The sequence below is a fragment of the Gymnoscopelus braueri genome (assembly GCF_963280865.1).
Source record: "Gymnoscopelus braueri genome assembly, chromosome: 6".
Classification (NCBI taxonomy): Eukaryota; Metazoa; Chordata; class Actinopteri; order Myctophiformes; family Myctophidae; genus Gymnoscopelus; species Gymnoscopelus braueri.
Genome location: NC_137607.1, coordinates 49,925,023 through 49,945,638, shown reverse-complemented (window position 1 = coordinate 49,945,638; position 20,616 = coordinate 49,925,023). Strand labels below are relative to the sequence as shown.

At 40.4% G+C, this 20,616-nt stretch overlaps 1 protein-coding gene across 4 annotated transcripts; it reads left to right on the top strand.

Moving 5' to 3' along the window:
- Positions 1–232: 232 nt before the first annotated feature.
- On the top strand, positions 233–20,372 carry tnfaip8l1 (tumor necrosis factor, alpha-induced protein 8-like 1). 4 transcript variants are annotated; one of them, XM_080430181.1, is made up of 4 exons: positions 233–544; positions 1,763–1,799; positions 16,501–16,780; positions 17,631–20,372. In XM_080430181.1, exons 3-4 carry the CDS (start codon positions 16,509–16,511, stop codon positions 17,917–17,919), a joined length of 561 nt encoding a protein of 186 aa, XP_080286307.1. In that variant the 5' UTR covers positions 233–544; positions 1,763–1,799; positions 16,501–16,508; the 3' UTR covers positions 17,920–20,372. The 4 variants fall into 4 exon arrangements, with proteins under 4 accessions (XP_080286307.1, XP_080286306.1, XP_080286309.1 ...); XM_080430180.1 differs by lacking the exon at positions 1,763–1,799; XM_080430183.1 differs by lacking the exons at positions 233–544; positions 1,763–1,799 and adding an exon at positions 14,619–14,728.
- The last annotated feature ends 244 nt before the right edge of the window (positions 20,373–20,616 follow it).

The following is a 20,616-nucleotide window of genomic DNA, read 5'->3' as shown; positions in this document are numbered from 1 at the left end:
GCGACGCGTAGTGAGCTTAGATCGGCTATTTTCAAATAACCTATATCCTCTGGTTTAAAGTGCTCATGTGGCCTAATATAATAGTCGCTTCTTTTCATAGACCTGGTTGCTTATTTCTCTCACAAAACCTGGCAACGCTGGGTTGGTCCACTTCAGTTGTGCTCGTTCATTGGCCGAACTCAACATCAATCTGGTGCCGTCTGTCTGGGTCCCTCAAGTTTGAAACTTTTTTTTTGGCTTGAAGGAATCGGGTTTCAAACTCCTGTAACCGATCTCACAGCAGCGAGAAGAAGAAAACACTCTTTCAATAATTTACACATCACTGATCAGTACCTTGATACTAAACACGGTCACACTGTGGAGGAGAGAGACGACACCGTTTCCTCGTACAAGAACACGGAGATACGGGTAGAAGCGACCTGTTGTTATGCGTTGCCATAATGAAGACTTGAGATTTTTGCCTTGATTAAGTTGTCAACTTGTAGTGTTTCCACTGATCTGTCCCATTCACGCCCCGCATCCGGTCGATGAACAGAAAGAAAAGGTAAGTTCAAACCGTTATTGGCTTCTAGTGATCTAGATCAGTGGTTCTCAACCTTTTTCAGGGCGCCGTGACCCCCCAAAATAACCATATTTGCACTGGGACCACCAAAATAATCATATTTGAACTGGGACCCCCCAAATAATTATCCCCCCCCCCCCCACCCTGACAAGCACTTGGAATTGAGGCTTTACATTTAGTTTGGCTTCCACAGATAAATATTGTGAAACTAGTAGATCTACATAAGCTCACAGTGAGCTTGTAGATTGGCTATTTTCAGAATTTGTGCCTCTTTCTTATATTATTTGTTAATTTGTCTAATGTTTGACCACTTTTTATACTGTAGTATAGTTTATTGATTACTTTTGATGCAGTAATGTTTTTTTTCTTCATTTTATTTATTTATTTTGTATTTACATTTTAAATTGTCACTTTACTGTCACCTGGGGACCCCCCCAAAATCATGTGGGGACCCCCCTGGGGGTCCCGACCCACAGGTTGAGAACCACTGATGTAGATCTGTGCGCTTCAGCAGTCTTTACTGAAACATAACATCAAGATGGAGACCACATACTGTTGTAGGCCGTGGTCAAATTACAATCAGGGGGGATTTACAAGGAACCTTTCGCTCCCTTTTTATTTCAATAAAGGTTTAAGACCCTAAATGGGTCTTAAACTTTTATTGAAATAAATTGCACTTTGCCTCGTTGACATAAAATGACTTTTTAAAATATCTAAATTCGGATTTACATCACATTTATATGTGACCATTTCACAGTTAGCCGGCTGTCTTTTTAACTACACAGTTAAACAGCAAAGTTTTTTTTATCAGTAGCCTAAGTGTTATCACAATTTTGGAGATAAGCTCAACCTACTTTGACTGCAATGCATTAGTAGCAGGCTATCAATTCACAGGCTGAAAGCACAGCCCATATGTTTTGCCAACATTGATATGTTTTGCAACACATTTCTCTGTTTACATTCTATAGCCTCTGCTCTGAACAAGGCTTCATTCTGGATGAATAGCCCCACTGTGTAGGTTATGTTCTGGCAGGTAGCAAGACAAATTATCGGGCATAGCAGCCTTAACAGACATGTCAAGTGAATTACGACCTTGAATTGGGAGTCAGAGTTGTCTCGCTGCTTAAATCAACTGTGTTGTTGGTGAAATGATTTAGTGTTCACTGCTACCACCCCTGTTGTCATTTGTCTCCTCTGCAGCCCAAATCTCAGTTGGTACTGCAGTAGCAGATAACCAGTAAGTTGATGTTGGGTACGGTTGGTTAGCTTCTGTATTTGAGAAAATCCAGTTATCTGAGTTTCTGTTTTTCTAAGCTGACAATAGAGTCAAGCTCTCAGCTCTGCCTTCCTGCACATTCTCTCCTAAGAAAGGGAAAACATTTATCTGTTCAACAATGGTGGAGTTACTGCTGTTCCTGCTGAGGTGGATCCATGGCAACTCATTGACAAGAACGAGAGGTGTCTGACCTGCTTTTACTGGGCTACAAAGTTCAGTTGTCTGGGCAGGTGGCATTCTGTTGCCTTGGAAACCTAAAGTATGTTGCTCGAGGTAGAAAGAACAGAGCTGTTGGGCAAGCCACATTACTTACAGACATCATGCCATTATTTTGAGTGTGTTCATGTGTATGTGAGATAGGGACAGAGATATTCAACAATCACACGTGTTAACCTTTCTCCTGGAGAGAGAATGTAATTGCTCCACATGAAGTGGCCTTTGTGAAGAAGTAAATCAAATTAACAAATTATGTTTTCTGGGAATGAGGTGAAGGATTCATCATACTGTGCCTTGCACTTGTGTGGTGAGGATAATCTAAATGTCTTTGGCCCCCATACTTAAAGATCAAGCATTGGTTAATGCTTTCATTATATTGTGCATTATTTATAATGCTTTCGACAATGTGCTAGTACTACTGTGTATATATAACGGCATACTGGTTTAGATAGCAGTTAAACTGTAATCACATGACAGCAGAGTAGACTTTATGTTCAACAGCCAACATCTTTCCTCTCTTTTTCCACAAATGCATTATAGCTGACTGCCGAGACACCACAATTGTATTGGTACTTAACAAGAAGATACTGCTCGGTTCTAAATCTTCATGATAAATTGCGAGTTTTCGTTGACTGTGTTCCATTGGCCCCAGGGCGCCGTAGGAATGATTTTGCTACTTTATTCCCAGCCTCATTGCACATGCATGAGAATAAGTTGATGTTACTGAATTAATTTTGCGGGCTCCTAGCTTACTTACTGTACACTTTAGTAGTCTGACCTTTTATCCCTGTCCTACATTTATTGTGCCATACCTGTTGCATCATGGCAGACTTCAACCAGCCTCCAGGTCTATTTTTCTCCAAATCGCCGAGCTAAATTATTAATCCATGATCCATTATATGCCGGCACGTTAATTATTAACTGCTCAGAGGGCTTCAGCAGATCTGCAAAGACTGTAAAAAAGGGCAGGTTGGGGCTGGTTTCTTATAGAGGCTGTCTCTCTACCTTATGAGCAGATCTCCATGATCCCTCATACACAAATAGGAAGATGAAAGACTCCACATGCTCATCATATGATGTCTAATAATATGTTACATGAATGCATATAAGTGCCCACATCATGCATGGTGCATGTATTCAAGCATACGTATGAACCATTATCTCATTACCATGCACATGGCATTCATATCATGCCACAATGAGATATGCACATATGCAAGAGCAGTACACATGCACCTGTACTACACCACATAGTAAAGTACAGTCTTATTAGTACAGTCAGTATGTTATGCAACAGTTAGAGAGGGGAGAGGAAAGGGGGAGTAATGCTACAAAACTCGATGAAAGATTAAATTGCAACAGCACTCAGTGTTCCTCAAAAGCTGTTAAAAGTGGTTGTGTTCAGTGAGTGGTTATAAGTCCTCTTTGAACACAAAACGGGCATCTACCAATAACAAAGATTATGTTCTCAAAGGGCATAAAGTTTATGTCCTAGAGCTGGGGGAAAATCTATGTTTCCATTACAGTTTTTTTTCGTCATATAATGTAGCCTGTGATGTGCTAGTTTGGTTCAAATTCAGTGCTCTTCAAACTTGCTATAATGTATGGGCTCACATCTTTCTTTTGACCCAGAAGTAATTTTTCAGGCTATTGTACAAAGTAGGACAATAGAATTTCCCCTGTAAATAGCTACTGCCTACCAGTCTCCAGTATTGATTCCATCTGTCTATTGTTGCAGAAACTTGGCGACATTTGTGAATAGCTTTGTGTACCAAGATCTGGGGATTTGGGGAGCTGTTCTTACCCCCTCCAGTGAACAAACTTTGTTTGGATTCTAGCCCATTGTTTGGAAAAAACAATCAAGACTTTTGCCCCTGAAACCACATAGTCAATGAATCCAGTCAGACCCCTCACCCCTCTGTTACAGGTACACGTGATTTGACAAAGGCCCAATTTCTAATCACATTATGGTACCCAAGTTTGAAGCACTGACAGCCCATCAGTCTTTTTTATATTGGATTAAAGGAAAGTTTCCACCCTGAAATTCTGAGCGTTTGATATAATGTAAGTTATAACTGAAAGTGAGAAAACTGAACAGAACATTGTTATTTTCTACTGAATGGATGTTGTACTGGCACCAAGGGTGCGCCAGTAGCTCCCAAGAACAGTTAATTATCGCAGGTATTCATCCTGTTTCCTCAATAGTATAAGAACACTGAAATGGATACATAGTACAGCACTGTTGTGAATCTACACTATCTTTTTACCAGCAAGTTCACAATGTTCTGCTTGTTAGTACTCTTCTTAGAAAGAGTGCAGCACTAGGAAACCAGGACAAATTCCTTATACTGTAAGACACTTGCCAAATAAAGGTCATTCAGATTCTGAATGTAGCCCCACTGTCCTGATTACTTCTCACACACACAAAAACTCCTTTCAGGAATTTGTGGTAGGCAAATACAGGTTACTAACATCAGAGAATGTAAGTGAATATATAAAGCATACAGAAAGTAGTTCACCTGGCCTTAATTTTTCTGACACAATTTAGGCCCACCCAGTGATTTAGAGGAATAGGTAGGCATTAATTGGTTATAAATAATCTTCATGGCCATTGGCCAAGCAACTACTACTACTACTTTAATTCATGTGGTTGACAAAAGGCAACATGCAGTATACAGTAGTAATTGCAGCTAAAGTATATCTATCTTTATAATATGCATTTATATACGTTTGATTCGCTACTCCTCTGGCAGTTTTTGCGGCACATGCAGAACGCTACACTCACATTTGGTTTTACACTCTAACCAACAGTGAATTTTGCCATTTTTACTCCACGATATGTAAATGACCATAACATAATTTGTATACTATATACCGCTACCATTGTAGTGCCCAAGTCCTATACTTAAGGTACTACTGGTTGCCGAGGAAGTTCAGACGTGGGCTCAATAACCGATGTCCAAAAGGTCTGTTGAGTTCATAAACAAAATATATTTATTCTCTGTAGCCGATCTGTCACTTGAGCATACAATAAATACATCAATAAATAAACAGTCAGGATACAGACCACCAGCTTAAGAAACACAGTCAAAAAACAGTGTGCCTCTGCCACAACGGCCGTGTTAAATACCTAGGCAACCTTGGCCTTGACCAAGCCCTGAGGTGACGTCTCTTACAACCATACTAAACCTTCAAATGTTTGTCCATTCCTCCTTTCATTCATAACCAAATTATTAAGTGATAGTATTAATGGTTTTGGAGAAATGAAGGTCCAAGTGACACATGGTATTCAACTAGGAATGTCAGCTGTGTCACTTTCTAAGTCATGCTATACAACACAACAGAAGCCAAGCTATGCTCTGTTATTTTCATGGCCTTGTGTTGTGGTGCAGGTGTAGCATAAGTATACAGCCTTGGAAGATGGAGGGTTGAGTTTAAAGTCATACTGTGTACCTTTGCTTTTTTTAATATTTTTGGCGACACCTCTGGTAGCTATGTGGTAATTATAGCATCTGTTCATAGCTTGTTTTTGCGGCTTAGCTAATACATTTCAAGAAAAATAAAACAATATACATTTCAGGGTCCAAAGCAAAGCTCTTCCTGTGAGTGTCTGTGTAATTTTGGCAGGAGTGTAGAAGTGTATAAAATAGTATTTATAGAGGTGGAGCTGGAAACACCCCACAATATAATGGTTGTTGTGAAAAATATGCCAGAGACATTTTATGTAGAAAATTACTTTCTTTTTAATTGAAAAGGATACAGAGTGTGAACAAGTCCAGTGACATGTTTTGGCATTGGAATGTTTTCAAATTACATAAAATCAACTTGCTTCATCAGGAATCGTGTGTGTGTGTGTGTGTGTGTGTGTGTGTGTGTGTGTGTGTGTGTGTGTGTGTGTGTGTGTGTGTGTGTGTGTGTGTGTGTGTGTGTGTGTGTGTGTGTGTGTGTGTGTGTGTGTGTGTGTGTGTGTGTGTGTGTGTGTGTGTGTGTGTGTGTTCACAGTCACACTACGTATATAGCGTAACACGGTAGAACACACCACTGGATGGCCATAACCAAACAATAGAATTTCTCATGTAGTAATATGATTGTATCCCTTTTCATAGAGTTCGAGGCTGGTGTAAACATCTGTCACGCCCAAGTGAAGCTGTCTTTGAAATTTGTGTGGGCCTTAATAAGACTTTGATGGTGTGTTCACTTGTATTGGGGATTATCTGGTTGTGCGAGAGCTACAGGTGTATCCAATATCTGGCCCCTTTTCACCTGACACACACCAGAGTAAGTATGAGTGACAAGCGAGTGCAGAGGCTGCAACCTGGAATCCTCCCAAACAACTCTCAACTGGAGCTAAGTGCTTGGATGCGTTTGCCCCAGTGTCCTGCTTTATCTGTCCCTGAACTTTAGACGAGGCAAGTTCATGCCAAGTATAGCACATTTCATACCCAATTGAAGGTGCTTTACATCAGTCATAAAAAGTCATTCAAGCACATAAAAGGCATTTAAAAGCAGACTAAAATAACCTGTTTTAAAAAGAAACGGGTTGAAGGTGAATATTTTAAGCAGAAAATTGTTCTTAATAAAAGAACATAAACAGTATAATCATCATACTGTCTTGCAGTATTTATTTTGGAGTGCCGCTTTTTCCACTTAGGTGGTTTTTGATTTGAAAAGAACATAAACGTTTTAGTAATTATCCAGGCTAATTAGCTAAACACTGCCTGTCCATGTTTTGTTAGACCAGTCCCGGACGATCTGAGACTTTTTGAGAGTTCATAATGTACGTCAGAGATGTATATTGGCACTAAAGTGATTTAAAGATTATCACCAATATTTTGAAATCAATTCTGTGACTAGAAGCCAATGCAGAGATCTGAGAATTTATGAATGTGTCCAGCGTTCTTAGAAGCTGCATTCTGAATGAGCTGTAGCTGACTGATAGCTGTGTTGGGGAGATCTGAGAGAAGACTATAATATTCTATCCTACTAGAGATAAAGGCATGGATACGTCTTTCTAAGTCTTGTTTGAACAATTCTTGCTGGATTTTTAAGATGAAAATATGTTGACTTTATTATTGACTTGATGTGGCTATTAGATATTAAAGGACATTTCCCAGGACATTTCCCGTCTTATGAGCCTGCACCATTTCTTTTTTCTCACGTCCTTTCATAGCCTCTAGTCAGGCTACACAGTAAAGTCCTCAATGTTAATTTAACCTAAAAGGGGATGTACTGTGACTGTAAGTGATATTTCTGTTGAAATAAGTGTTAAATAGGTCTATATGCTGAGTGTAACACTGTCAAATTGAAGCTGATAAATGATCTTTGTGGAGTTCTGTCCTTATTGGATTATAGAATTGGTATCCTTAATTGAAAATATATTTTATGGTACACCCTTTTAAGAGAGTAATCTCTGATCTAAATGCACCTGGTTTCCTTTGAATGATCTCAGAGTTACAGTATATTAAAACTGATGATTATACTGTGAAGGAGACCACACAGGCCTATAGGCACCTATACAAAGGGGTGAGTGTGCCAGAGTAAAAGAGCCAGACGTAGTCATTGGCTATCACTAAAGAGAGCTTTGAACAGCGCTAGGTTCCAGTTTCATTTCCATGAGTCATGTTTGCCTGCCAGCTATTAGCCTGTATGTTGTCACGGCTGAATGTATACTGGCCTATTCTGAGAGAGGTGTTAGTTGTTGATTTTCCTTTGTTTGTATAACAGTCTCTCTAATTATGCTGAGCAGGTGTTGGCTGGTTGGCTCTGGTTCTGATATCATTTAATACCATTCAACCAGCCAGCCAGGGCCCATATCAAGGTTTCAAGGTTTGTGTACTATGCACGCACACACGGCTGTGTATCTGCATCTGCTTTTTTATTTGCTTACGTGATTGCAGGCGAGCTGCTGACCGAGGCTTAAGTATTTTGCCTGAACACAAAGCAGTTGTTGACGCTGTCATGTCTCGTTCCGCCTTCAATCGATTAAAGTTTGTCACCATAAATACGGTGAGAGATGGGGTGTCAGGGTTGGCTGGCCTCTATCCCTGGGCACCAGCCTACTCACACATATTTTAGATCTGGCACTAACAACTCTCACGCTGCAAAGTCACTGGAAAAGCAATCCTTGATTGAAAACCTTCTCATCATTCTAAGCACAGGGCCCTTTTTATGAAGGCTTTACTCCTCTCCCTTTGGGGAGCAGGAGAGGGAGAGCGAAGATGTGCAAAGAAAATGAGAGATCGAGGGTGAGGATATCTGTCAGTCTTTTTCATGAGGGCGTCGGGGATGTGTTATGTCATTCTTTTGCTTTGAGTAAAGGCACAGACAGATGTTCCTAAGTGCCAATCGCATCACACGTTGAAAGTGTTTGGATTGACGGCATGAAAAACAAACACTTCCTTCTTCTTTTTCTCTCCTCCCTATTTCTTCATAGCTATCCCTATTTCTTTCTTCTATTTCTTTCTTCTATTTCTCTGAGGTATTATTCATCGGCATTGTAATGTTGACAGCTTTGACTGTAACAGCCCTAGGCTTGAATAGGCAATATGCTGAGAGTCTCAAACAGGTGCCTTTTGGTTTTATTTCTTCATGTTGTCAAACAACATTTTGAGAACCATGACAGCTATAGAATGATAAACAAAAGAAATGGACCAACAACTCTATATAGTCTCATAAAATGACAACAGTCATTACTCATTACATAAGAATTAATTAATTGTTAGTTAGTTATGAAAAGGTCATCTGCTTCTTAAACAACACCATGACAAGTTTGGATATTAGGATATACCCCAGAAAAACTACCTTAAATTACCTTTTGTGAACAATACAAGCCTGTAGTGTTACTAATATGGACATTAGAATAATAACCTTTCCCTTACTTTGCATAAACATGAACCTCACTCAGTTTCTGTAATAAAAGGAAAGTTTTAGAGATAGTTTTTCCTAGTTCACATATTGAGTCTGTTCAACTTTAGTGAACATTTACCGGGCCTCAACCAAGAGCAAAGAAGTGTGTGTGGTTGACCCCACTTGGCTGCCATTGGCTATAATTTTCTTACCACATGTGACCAAAAACCACAACCACTCAAACAGACTACAAAGCAGCAAACCGATTTCCGTGTGTGTCAGACCCTGCGCTGCCTTCATTCAGCATGACGAGATGCAAATTTAGCCTCTGCAGACTATGATTATTCGCCTGCATTCACACATCATGTGTGACCTTGCCCTAACTAGGCAGAATGCGACAGTGCATTGTTAATGGGGTTTCCCTGCCATCTCTGCATGGACTGATCTGAGTGCTCCAGCAGAAGGCAGAATCTTCCAGGAAAACTACAGGCAACTGCACACATAACTGAGTTGTTTAGAGACCATACCACTCAATCTTCCCAGTAAAAACCAAATGCAAGAGATGGCAAAATGGTAAACATTAAACAATAAAAGAAAATATTCGAAAAATGTATCGATCATTAGTCTAATCATCAATAACTATTAATGATAGTGAGTGGGCATAATTTAGGACTTTGGAGAACTGTAAATGCAGCATTATTCCTTTGCTAACAACCGCCAAAGCAATATGAATGTGAACAATTTACATTGATGACCAGGGATCACTGACGAAATAAGCATTAGTTTAAACATAAATTACTATTAATGATAAGGAGCGAGCATAATTTAGGACTTTGTTTGGAGAACTGCAACATGCATTATTCCTTTGTGATCAACCGAGAATGCAATATCATTGTGAACTAGTAGTGCACATTTACAGTGACGCTCAGGCTCTCTGAGACAGCCTAGAAATGATCCATAAGATTGAGGGTGACTGTAGAGTATCCCTTCTTGTATCCTTTCTTGTCTAAATTGTCCACGGATAAACAGAGCGATGAACATCTAAAGCTTTTCTCCATGATTTTCATCGTTGTGATCCCAGTTCCAACGCTTGGTAGAACCTTGATTACATGTGCATCATAGAGGCAAGGAGAAAGGGACACTTATAATTCAACAGGAGACTTGGTATATAAATCACCTCTCTTTTTCAACACTAACACTAAATTTCCCTGGTGTTTCAAGATAGAGGTGTAATGTTCTGTCTTCGTCCTCTCTCTCTCTCTATCTTTTCCACTCTCTTCATACTCTTTGGGAAGCATCCCGCTGCCTCTCTCCAAGGAGTCTTATTGATATTCGTAGAGAGGCAATGCAAAGAGAGAGTGAGAGGAATGAAAGTCATACTGCCTTCCAGTAGGCCTACTACTGACAAGAATAAAGATCACAAGGCACACGACACAGCAGGGGTGTTTCCTTATTCACTTTGTCTGCTGAGCTAAATAGTACCTAGTTTATTACTTGCCTGCATACAGATAAGCAATTTGTCGGTCATATAGACTTACAACAATGCTCTATTATTTGCATGTGGGGTAAGATTGGGCGGGAAATCTGGAAGGGATTCATATCCCTTATTGTAATTTAATCTGTAGTGTAGGTACATAGCACTTTATTTAGAATAGGTGAAATGTATTGACTGCACATTTATTGGTTTAAAATAATGTAAAATTGCATTGATTGCACATGTATTGGTCTAGTTTCTGATGTATATCGGTCTAATGTATTGTTGCTGTGTTGTCGTTTGTTATGTTGTTTAGTGTTTTTTTTGTTGAAGAGGACCACAATGGAAATAAACCCCCAGGCTTTATTGTGTTTTCATCCTAGTGATACATTGACTGTATGTCAGAAAGTGCTTTGGTGCTCTTTTTTATGTCACCAAATAAAATCAATCAATCAATCTAATAGGCTACATTTAGCAAATTATTGACAAAGAAATGCATCAAGAAAATAAAGTCTGGCTGTTGAGCCCGTTAGTTCTCTGGGGCATAGGCTAGTTGTGTTTAAATTAACTGATATACAATGGTTGATTGCCTTGTACTGTATTTTCAAATCTATCCTAGTGAATGGCAAACATCCCTCTCTCCTCTTCCACTGTATTATGCATAATGCACATTTAATTGGAATAGGGGTGGATGTGGGATCTCTAATGTTTAGTGCACTGAATGGGACTGGATCTCTTCCTGGACTGAAGGCTTTGGTGCCTGGGCTGCAGTCCACTCATACTACATTTGCCCCAATTCTTTTTCATGAATGTTCTCCGTACCATGTGTTTGCAGTTAATTTTATAGTGTGCACATGTATGTATGATCATCACTGTTTATGCTCCAGGCACTGGTCTGACTCTGCACAAAGACTGTGTGTGTGTGTGTGTGTGTGTGTGTGTGTGTGTGTGTGTGTGTGTGTGTGTGTGTGTGTGTGTGTGTGTGTGTGTGTGTGTGTGTGTGTGTGTGTGTGTGTGTGTGTGTGTGTGTGTGTGTGTGTGTGTGTGTGTGTGTGTGTGTGTGTGTGTGTGTGTGTGTGTGGAACGCCACAATGTTACACGGCATAAATAAATCATATATTGATTATTTTGCTGAATGTTGTCATTGCATTCTGAGATGAATAGATGTGAACACATGCTTTCTATACACAATGCATTAGCATTCATGGAGGCCAAGGATTCTCCACACTGCAAGAAAGCATACAGTACGTACGTAGTGTACTGTCTGGGGCCATCTGAAACATTGTTTCCTCTTGTTGAAATGTGGAAATTGTAGTTATTCTCAACAGAGCCATTTCTGTCCTATCTTTCAACATTGTGTCCCACTTCACAACATTGTTGTGTGTGGAATGCTCGATGCTGCTCTCTTTCAGTTTGCTAGATTACTTTGTCCTAAAGTGGGCGTACACAGAAAAATACTCTGTGTTCATTTAACTCTAATATAAGAGCAGTGGCGGAAGAAGTACTAAGTACTGTAGCAATACCACAAAGTAGAATTACTCTGTTAAGTAAAAAGCCTGTATTAAAAATTCAGCTGATGTATAAAATAGGGCGTAAGTGCTAAATCTTATGTTTTATAATAATACAAATCTGCAAAGTAACTAATAACAAAAGTTTCTAATAATTAGTGGAGTCAAAAGTACAATATTGGCCCCTGATACAGTAGGTAGTGGAGTAGAAGTATAAAGTCCGGAAAATGTGAAGTAAAAATACCTCATTAATGTACTTGAGTCACGTTCCACCACTGTCTTTGAGTGTGTAAAACATTGATACAAATAGATACATTTTCACGCTCTCAGAGCTAAATCAACACTGAGGATGTTACTTTATTTGAAATGGGACTGCGTTTTGGGAGCTGAAGAAGTGATCAGCGAAATGGTCCTCCTGGCTCATTTGATGGAGGAAGATATAGGGATGTGAAAGCCCATGGTTCCTCTGACCCCATGTATTTATGGGCTGGCATCAAGACAGCCTTCCTCTGAGTCACTTTGGTTTAACACACACATGCACACAAAGGGAAAACCGCCACATGCATAAATAAATCAATGATGTGTGAGTTGGCACTGTCTGTTGTGCACTTTCCTGCACACACAGTTATACAAACACTCCTATTGGTTTCCCTGTGCTTTAGCTCTTTTTTAATTCATGGTACATGGTACCTATGATGATACAATATGCTCATCACTACCTAGTACGAGATGTTCATACAGTATGCCCAGAGGGATATTTGGACTAATTTGACCGCTACCGTGACTCACTGTCTCATGAAGGAAACAGTGGGTGGCTTTGTGCTTAAAAAACAGCAGTGGAAAAAGGTCTTGATCACTTTGATGCCATACAGTGAGTACATTCTTTCCATGTAAAGGATCAGGCTTTGCATTGTTTCATTATTGTCATTATAAACACTATTCTGAATTGAATATCTGATGTAAGAAACCATTCCTTCATTGTGTCTTTATGGTTGCTTTTCTTGAACAGGGATTCCTAAAGTGGGGTGCGAAAATAAAAATGTAATGGTGGTTTAAATGGATGTAATAATAATACACCATTAAACCAACAAATGGGTTTTTTCATGAAGTAAAAGCATGCAATTAAAACGTTTCCTTTGTAAACTTTGGTAAAAGCTTAATCCAAAATTAAAAACTTACATTTTAACAAATTAATTAATGTACCCAAAATGCTCTTCAGCTGCAATTTCATTCATTTTAATGATTTTCTTTCATTTAATGGGGCTCAATTATGACAGCACTCCCCCCCCATCTTATCTCATGATGGCCCTCTGCCAATGAGCCTGTGCGTGTGTCATTGCCCTCATCCTTCCTCTTTGCTATTTAAAAGTGACGTTTGTAAAGCACAATAAAGTCTCGCTGTTGAAATGTGCTATACAAAAACACTTTCCTTTCCTTGCCTTGTGTGTAACTTTGTTGCAATTAATTTAAACTTTGTGACAGTGTAGTTTCAATTTAAAGTCTGTGCTCTCTTGTATTTACTTACATGTTTTGTGATTATTTGTGCATGTGTGATGCCTTCAATGTGGCTATAAATAGGCTATTTTTCTAAGGATAGGGGGTGGGACAGCCCAGGATGTAGAAGGGGGCGCAATGCCTAAAAAGTCTGGGAACCGCTGAACTAGGACAATGCCTGCTGTCCCCATTGGGAACGGCCACTCCGGTTATGCAATACCCCTTGTGCCCATTGTGCCCACTGTACCCATTGTCAGAGTACTTAGTGTAGTGGTAGTAGTACCCATTATCATAGCACTTTGAGTCCGACCGCCTTCACACCGGGCACCGCGCGCTCCCCTCGGTCGTCGGCACGTTTGAAGGTGATCGGTCAGACGGTTCTTGAGATACGCAAAGGACGGAATGATACACACTCACTCACGGAGACTGAACTTATAGAGAGACTAGGACGATGCCCATTCAGAACGCATGCCCCACTCGGGTTATGCAATACCCGTAGTATCCGTTATCAGAGTACTGCAGTAGTGGTACCCTATTATCATAGGGCTTGGAGGCCTTTCTATGACAACAGTACTATGACGTCATATTGACGACATCAGGGATCTCCATATATGGGCATAAAAGGGACACGGACATACGGATCTCATTCTCCATATATATGAGGATTTGCGGATTTATCGATATTCTTTGGAGAACCGCTAATCCGACGGACTTCACACGGGCACCCTTGTGTCCTTCCTTGGCAACACACATGCAGAGTTTGAAGTCGATCGGTTGGCCGGTTCTTGAGATACACGAAGGACATACACATGCACACGCCCACACAGATTTGTGTTAAATAGAGGGACTTTCCTTCCTTTCTTTCCTTTGTCTCTGCCACTTTATCTAGTGCTCTGTAGTCTGTGCTTCCCCCACCTCTCTCTCTCTCTCTCTGTGTGTCTCTCTCCCACTCTCTGTGTCTCGATACACAGATGATTGTCAGTCTTTACGGTGGTTGTATTCCATTGGACGTCCTTTTCCTGTCACAACAGCTCACAAATCTTGCTGCTGTGTTTGCACATCAGCAGATCTGGATGTTTTTTGTTATTGGTCATGTTTTCAAAACTTATTTTTGGGTGTTTGTTTTTAATCAGTGGGAAATATGTGTCTCTGAAGTCTTGGTACATTTGGCAGGTAGTTAAAAAGTGCAACTCTTGTTTCCACCTCATTTTGTGTGTGCAGTAGGTACACAGTGGGTCTTCTCTTGGGAGCCCGGCCTGCCTGTGGCGGCCTCTCTCGATGGCGAGGCTGTGCTCACTGAGTCTGTACATAATCAAGTATTTCCTTAGTTTTGGATCAGTCACGGCGCTCAGGTACCGTATTCAACCACTGTGTATTCTCTGTTTACAGCCAAATAGCGTTCCAATTTGCTGTGGTTTTTGGTTGATTCTTTCCAATATGTCAGGTAGTATTTTCTTTTTGATTTCCTATCATTTGGTTTAGTCTAGCGGGGTTTCTGTGTGGTGGCTCTGCTTTTGTCCCAGAACCAGCTGGCTGAGGGGGCTCTCGGTAGGTGGGGGCTTTGTTATGGAGCATGTCAGGATCACTAGGTGATTATGACATTTAAATGCTCTCTTTTAAATTTAGGTAATTAGTGGATCTTTCCCCATTTCAATTCAATTCAAAGGAGCTTTATTGGCATGAGAAAACATACGTTTACATTAGTGCTGCACGATTAATCGAAAAAAGATTGTGATCTCGATTCAGACACCTATGCGATCTCGATTTTAAATTATGACGATTTTTTTTATATTTACAAGATAATTGTGTGAGAATCGTGTGAGAATCGTGATCTCAATTCTTATGGAGGAAAATCGTGATTCACATTTGAGCAAGAATCGTGCAGCACTAGTTTACATTGCCAAAGCAATTGTAAAAATATAATAAAAACGGTTAAAATGGGGAATGTATATACAGTTGTAGGGAGCACAGCATTGTGTAAACAGAGCTTTGTCACATTGCGTTGTTATACATGTTATATGTACAGGGTATAAAGCTTTTTGAGACAATAGGCAGCAATCTTTTGCAGTCACTTTGGGACAAATGGCAGCATTCTTTCTCAAAACTATTTAAATAGTATACAAAAGAAAAACAACCTCAGATTTAAAATGCGTTTTAAATCTTTTTATTTTTTGTTATTCAATTTTTATTGATTTTACATACAGAGAAAAAAGCGTTTCAAGTACAAAAAAATCATCATTATTGAACTCGGTATCCCCCACCCTTCTCCCTTTTCCCACTCTTCCTCCCCCAATCCTTTCCATCCCGCCCTCCCTCCACCACTCCATCAATCAAGCATCACACAACTCATCCACTGCATCACCGAGTCAGCAGGTCTTTCAGATCTGATATCAGGTTTGTCCACAGTGACATTGTGCTCTTTTGAGCATGGTTAATCCTTGCCGATGACAATTCCAGATAGGCAATGTCCAAAAAGCTCCTTAGCCAGTGTGTTCTGGATAAGTCATGTGGAGGTTTCCAGCGTTGGACTATATAATCCTTTTGGCTGCTGTAAGTCCTGCCAGCCAGACTTTGCGTGACTCTTTGCGTGACTTTCCAGTAAGAGCCAGTTTAGAGTCATCATTCAAAAGATGTACGAACGGGTCCATTGGCAGTTTTACTTCCATTAAGTCTGTTAAAGTCCCCAACACATTTCCATTTCCAGAACTCCATAATCCCGGACATTCCCATACCATATGGACAAAAGAGCCCAAGGTTCCCGGGGAACAGAATGTGCAAGATGGGTCAGGTGCCAATCGCATTCGATGCCTGATTCTGGGTGTTACAAATGCTCTGTGACAAAACTTAAAATGTATATATTGATGATTTGGATTTTTTGATGCACCGGATACATTGTCCCAAATGGCATCCCAGTCCAATTCTAGCCCAAAATCTGTTATATCCCTATTCCAGGCTGTCATTCCTGCCGAGGGTGTATATTTTGATAATATAAGTATGACACTATTCGTTTAGGTCCTAAACAAATAGTGTCCTAAACTTTAGGAGCTCTCTGGAACCAGCTAAGAATGGGAGTTTTAAATCGTTTTTAAATCCCTCTCTTCATCTCTCTCACCAATTTCTGCAGATCTGACCATGGACTCCTTCAGCACCAAGAACTTAGCCTTACAGGCGCAGAAGAAGCTGATGAGCAAGATGGCTACCAAGAGTGTGGCCAACCTGTTCATCGATGACACCAGCAGCGAGGTGCTAGACGAGCTCTACCGCGTTACCAAGGAGTACACGCGTAACCGCAAAGAGTCCCAGAAGATCATTAAGAACCTTATCAAGATGGTGGTGAAGCTGGGTGTCCTTTACAGGAACAACCAGTTCAGCAACGAGGAGCTGGTGCTTGTTGAAAGCTTCAGGTGAGGACGGGGGACACTAGTAGTGCACAGACCTTATTGTCACTGTCAGGTGGAAATCTTGTATGTCCACATCCTGTGTTCCAATGGATCCAATGTACTGTAGGTATTATTTAGTCACATGCTCTTGTTAATACTTTATACAGTATTTATAAAACCTCCACTGAAACACTTTCACTTTGACCAAAGAAAGACATTAGCAAACAATAGCAAAAAAAGCATAAAAAGACAATTTAAAGTAGCACAACACTTATGTTTCTCATTCTATTTCTTACCAAGTTGTTTTATTGTGGGAATGCAGAGAGCAACCTATCTAATCATATGCACTCACTGGGCCAATAAACTATTTCTGATTCAGTTCAGTAGATTGAGAACTCAACTTTTGTCACACGTCATATAAGACACCTTTTCTTATGTAACCAAATCATGTATTAAGAAGTTTTTAAGAACTGATGAAATTGCAGGAAGCTGGTCTTTGTCAAGAGCCAAGACCCCTAAAGTGGGGACCTGGGAGGAAATATGTATATATATATTTTTTTGTATGCTAGCAGGAGAGGGATTACAGAAGTTCACTTTTACCATTATATCTCAGTAATGCTATACTGTAGTAGAAGCAATTTGTGTGTTAGGAGTCATTCCACGACAGGAATGCTAGGTGTGGAAAATAATGTTTTTTATTGCCAATATGGAAATTACAGTGAAATAAAATTGCTCAAAGCTGCTTTTTGAGAATAAAATCAAGACACAGACATTTTTAGCATTGCCCCACAGACAGCATTTTGCTTTGGGTCACACAGATGAGGTTAAGCCTGGATTAGAAACTGACCGCCTCTCATGTCCTTCACTTTCACAGGAAAAAGGTCCACACTCTTGCCATGACAGCGGTCAGTTTCCACCAGATCGAGTTCACCTTTGACCGGCGCGTCATGAGCGCCATTTTGAATGATTGCCGCGAACTGCTACACCAGGCCATCAACCGCCACCTGACAGCCAAGAGCCATTCGCGTGTCAATCACGTATTCAATCACTTTGCCGACTGTGACTTCCTGGCAGCTCTCTATGGGCCCTCTGAAGTTTACCGTGGCCACCTCCAGAGGATCTGCGACGGCGTGAACAAGATGCTGGATGAGGGAAACCTCTGACCGCAGGCCTTCTGCTGACCCCTGACCTTCATCCTAATTGTAGACTTTGCCATCAGAATTCTTCACCTTGGGTCACCTCCCAAAATTTCCCTTCTGTTTTCTTTTTTTTTATGAGACAAAAAACTGAACATATTTTAACATTTTTACTTTTTGCCATTTATTGGGTTGTGTTTTTGTGTCTATCAAAACATTACTGTAATACCGAAGTCCCTCTGGTTAGTCATAGTCCAAAGTCTCCATGTTCTCTTTAATTTCTTTTTTGTTATTTAACAGTAAACAAAACCCATAGGATTTATCTTAGTGAATGTAGAACCCTGTGCTCTTATCAGTACATTCTTGAGCCATGCGCCTTGACAACTGTGCTTGAAACTGTATTTTTACCTTTCACTCCAAGAGCACTGCTCCCCTCTGCTTAACTTAATCATAATGAAATGACTCGAGCCAGAGGCCTTAGGTCGTATCACTTATTGTTGGCTCTAATGGGCTCAAGTTGTTTGGGGAGCACCAGAAAGGAAAAAAAGTGAATTTCCATCTTTTCTGTCTCCCCAAGGAAATAAAGAAAGGGATTTTGTTGCTAAAAGCAGTAATGCACTCCAGACCGAACAAGCGCTGTACTTTCTTGCAATAATGAATCCATGCTAAGCACAGCAGTTGAATAATCCTGCTTGGCATTGCATTTAGAAAATCTCTCAATCATGCACTGAACACCATCCTACACATATTCAGACCAGTCTTTTGTTATGAGGCAACGTGCCTATAAACCCTTTGTTTTTTCCGCTTTGATAGTCTTTATTTTATAGCCTTGACAACAAAAGTGGTGTATTTAGGTCATGGGGGGACCATAAACGTGAAGGAATTTGATTGTGCTGTGTATTGTTGATTGTCTCTGCGCTGACTCAGGAGTCTCACTCCTTGTAACCTCAACTGAGTTGTACTGAAGCTGGCACTTGGAGGAACTTCAGCTGTGTTTCCATTACTGTGTCATCATGACATGCAAAAAGTCGCTTGGGCGTTTTGTCAGACGGGAATAGAAGGCACACAAAAGCAAAATAGACGTCAGAAGTGGGATTTAGCGGGTGGTCATTCATAGGACTTAAGTCTGGCTTATCCCCAACAGCACTCAAATTCAAATATAAATTCAAATGGATGTGTACATTAAAAAAGCTCTGTGTGTGTGCTGTCGAATGAAAGATACACCAGGGCACACAAAATGATAAAGCATCCCCTCTCCGACGACCTCCCAGAGGGGAGGTTTATCACTTGTTTTGGTCAGATCACAGCGCTGCAGTGATGTGTCTCTGAAAAGGGCCAGCTTGGCAGGGTGAGGTTAGATTAGTGTAGACACAAAACAAAACCTGACTGTATTATCCCTCTGCAATTATAGCTCCCCACTTGGGTTGGTAATGGGCTCAGCCTGTCTCCATCTAGTAGGCAGTCCACTCCATTTTCACGCAGTGGCCCCATGTAATGTGATGTCGATAACTATTGCTATTTGTGCAAAGCAAGTTGATTCTATGCAGTGAAGGTTGTTGATATATTTCTTTTTCTTATAAAGAAGCATATGGATTGTTAGGCTTAATTTATTCTTTACTTATTTTTGTTGTACAACACAAAGTATAAATTAGCCTTTACTATTCTTCTTTCCTCCCTCTGCATAATAGATGGCTTTCTATCCGTTTTGTTTTTTGTATCACTGAAACCATCTGGGAAATTGTGTTGCACCACAGCCTCATTTGGTATTCTCTGTGTGTATGTTTGTGCGCGTGTGCGTGCGTGTGTGTGGTCCCTGTGAGTGAATTGGAAATAGAGCCATGTAATGGGTATTGTGCTTTTAAAGGTAGAATCGCTGAGACTCTTAACTTCATCCACAGCAGCTCTGCCAAAGAGAAGGAAAGCTGATGTTTTTCTCAGCTGTCCTGAAAGCAGTCATTCCAAAGGAACATTCAAGAAGATCAGCATGCACTTGGGTGATTATGGCCCTGATGATGAAGGTGCAGCACGATGAAGGTGCTCATTTTCATATCATTTCCCTCCCTTTTGTTCCAGTTTTTGCCCATTTAGTTTGAACCATTTCATTTGGACTTTGGTGTGTGAGGGTATAAAGTGAATGCTTGTACAAGGGTTCAGCAAACGGGTCATGTTAAATGCCTTTAAATGCCTTTCTGTCCAATCCCTTCACATCTCGGGTTTAGGTTAAATCTCCCGTTGCTGAAGTCATGGCATGCTTAGAAGAATGCACCACCACAGAATGTTTAAGTACCTCTGCAACAGCTACACTTATTTTACTTAAACTCCCCAACGAAGCATACTTTTCATGTTGGATTTTTACCATGTTGATTGTGAATTACATATACATATTTTTTTATTTTCACTTGTGTACATATGATCATCTGTTTTGTGTACTTTCTGTGTACTGTATTGTGACATTGCAAATATAATACAATTTACTTTTGTAAAAGAATAAATGGTTTGTCTTTTTCTCGCACATTAAAGCACCAGGCCACCTCCTGGGATTTGTCGGCCAAATCAGAGGCTAATCTGACTGTTTCTGACCTGGATTTAGTCTTTAGTTGGCCAAATCCTCCCCTCCTCCACCCATCATTGTTGGGTCTGTCTGTGTTTAGTTTGATAGCTTCCTACTGTGTGTGAATGACAAACACGTTGGGTTTGGAATCATTTTCCTCCACATCCCCTTGA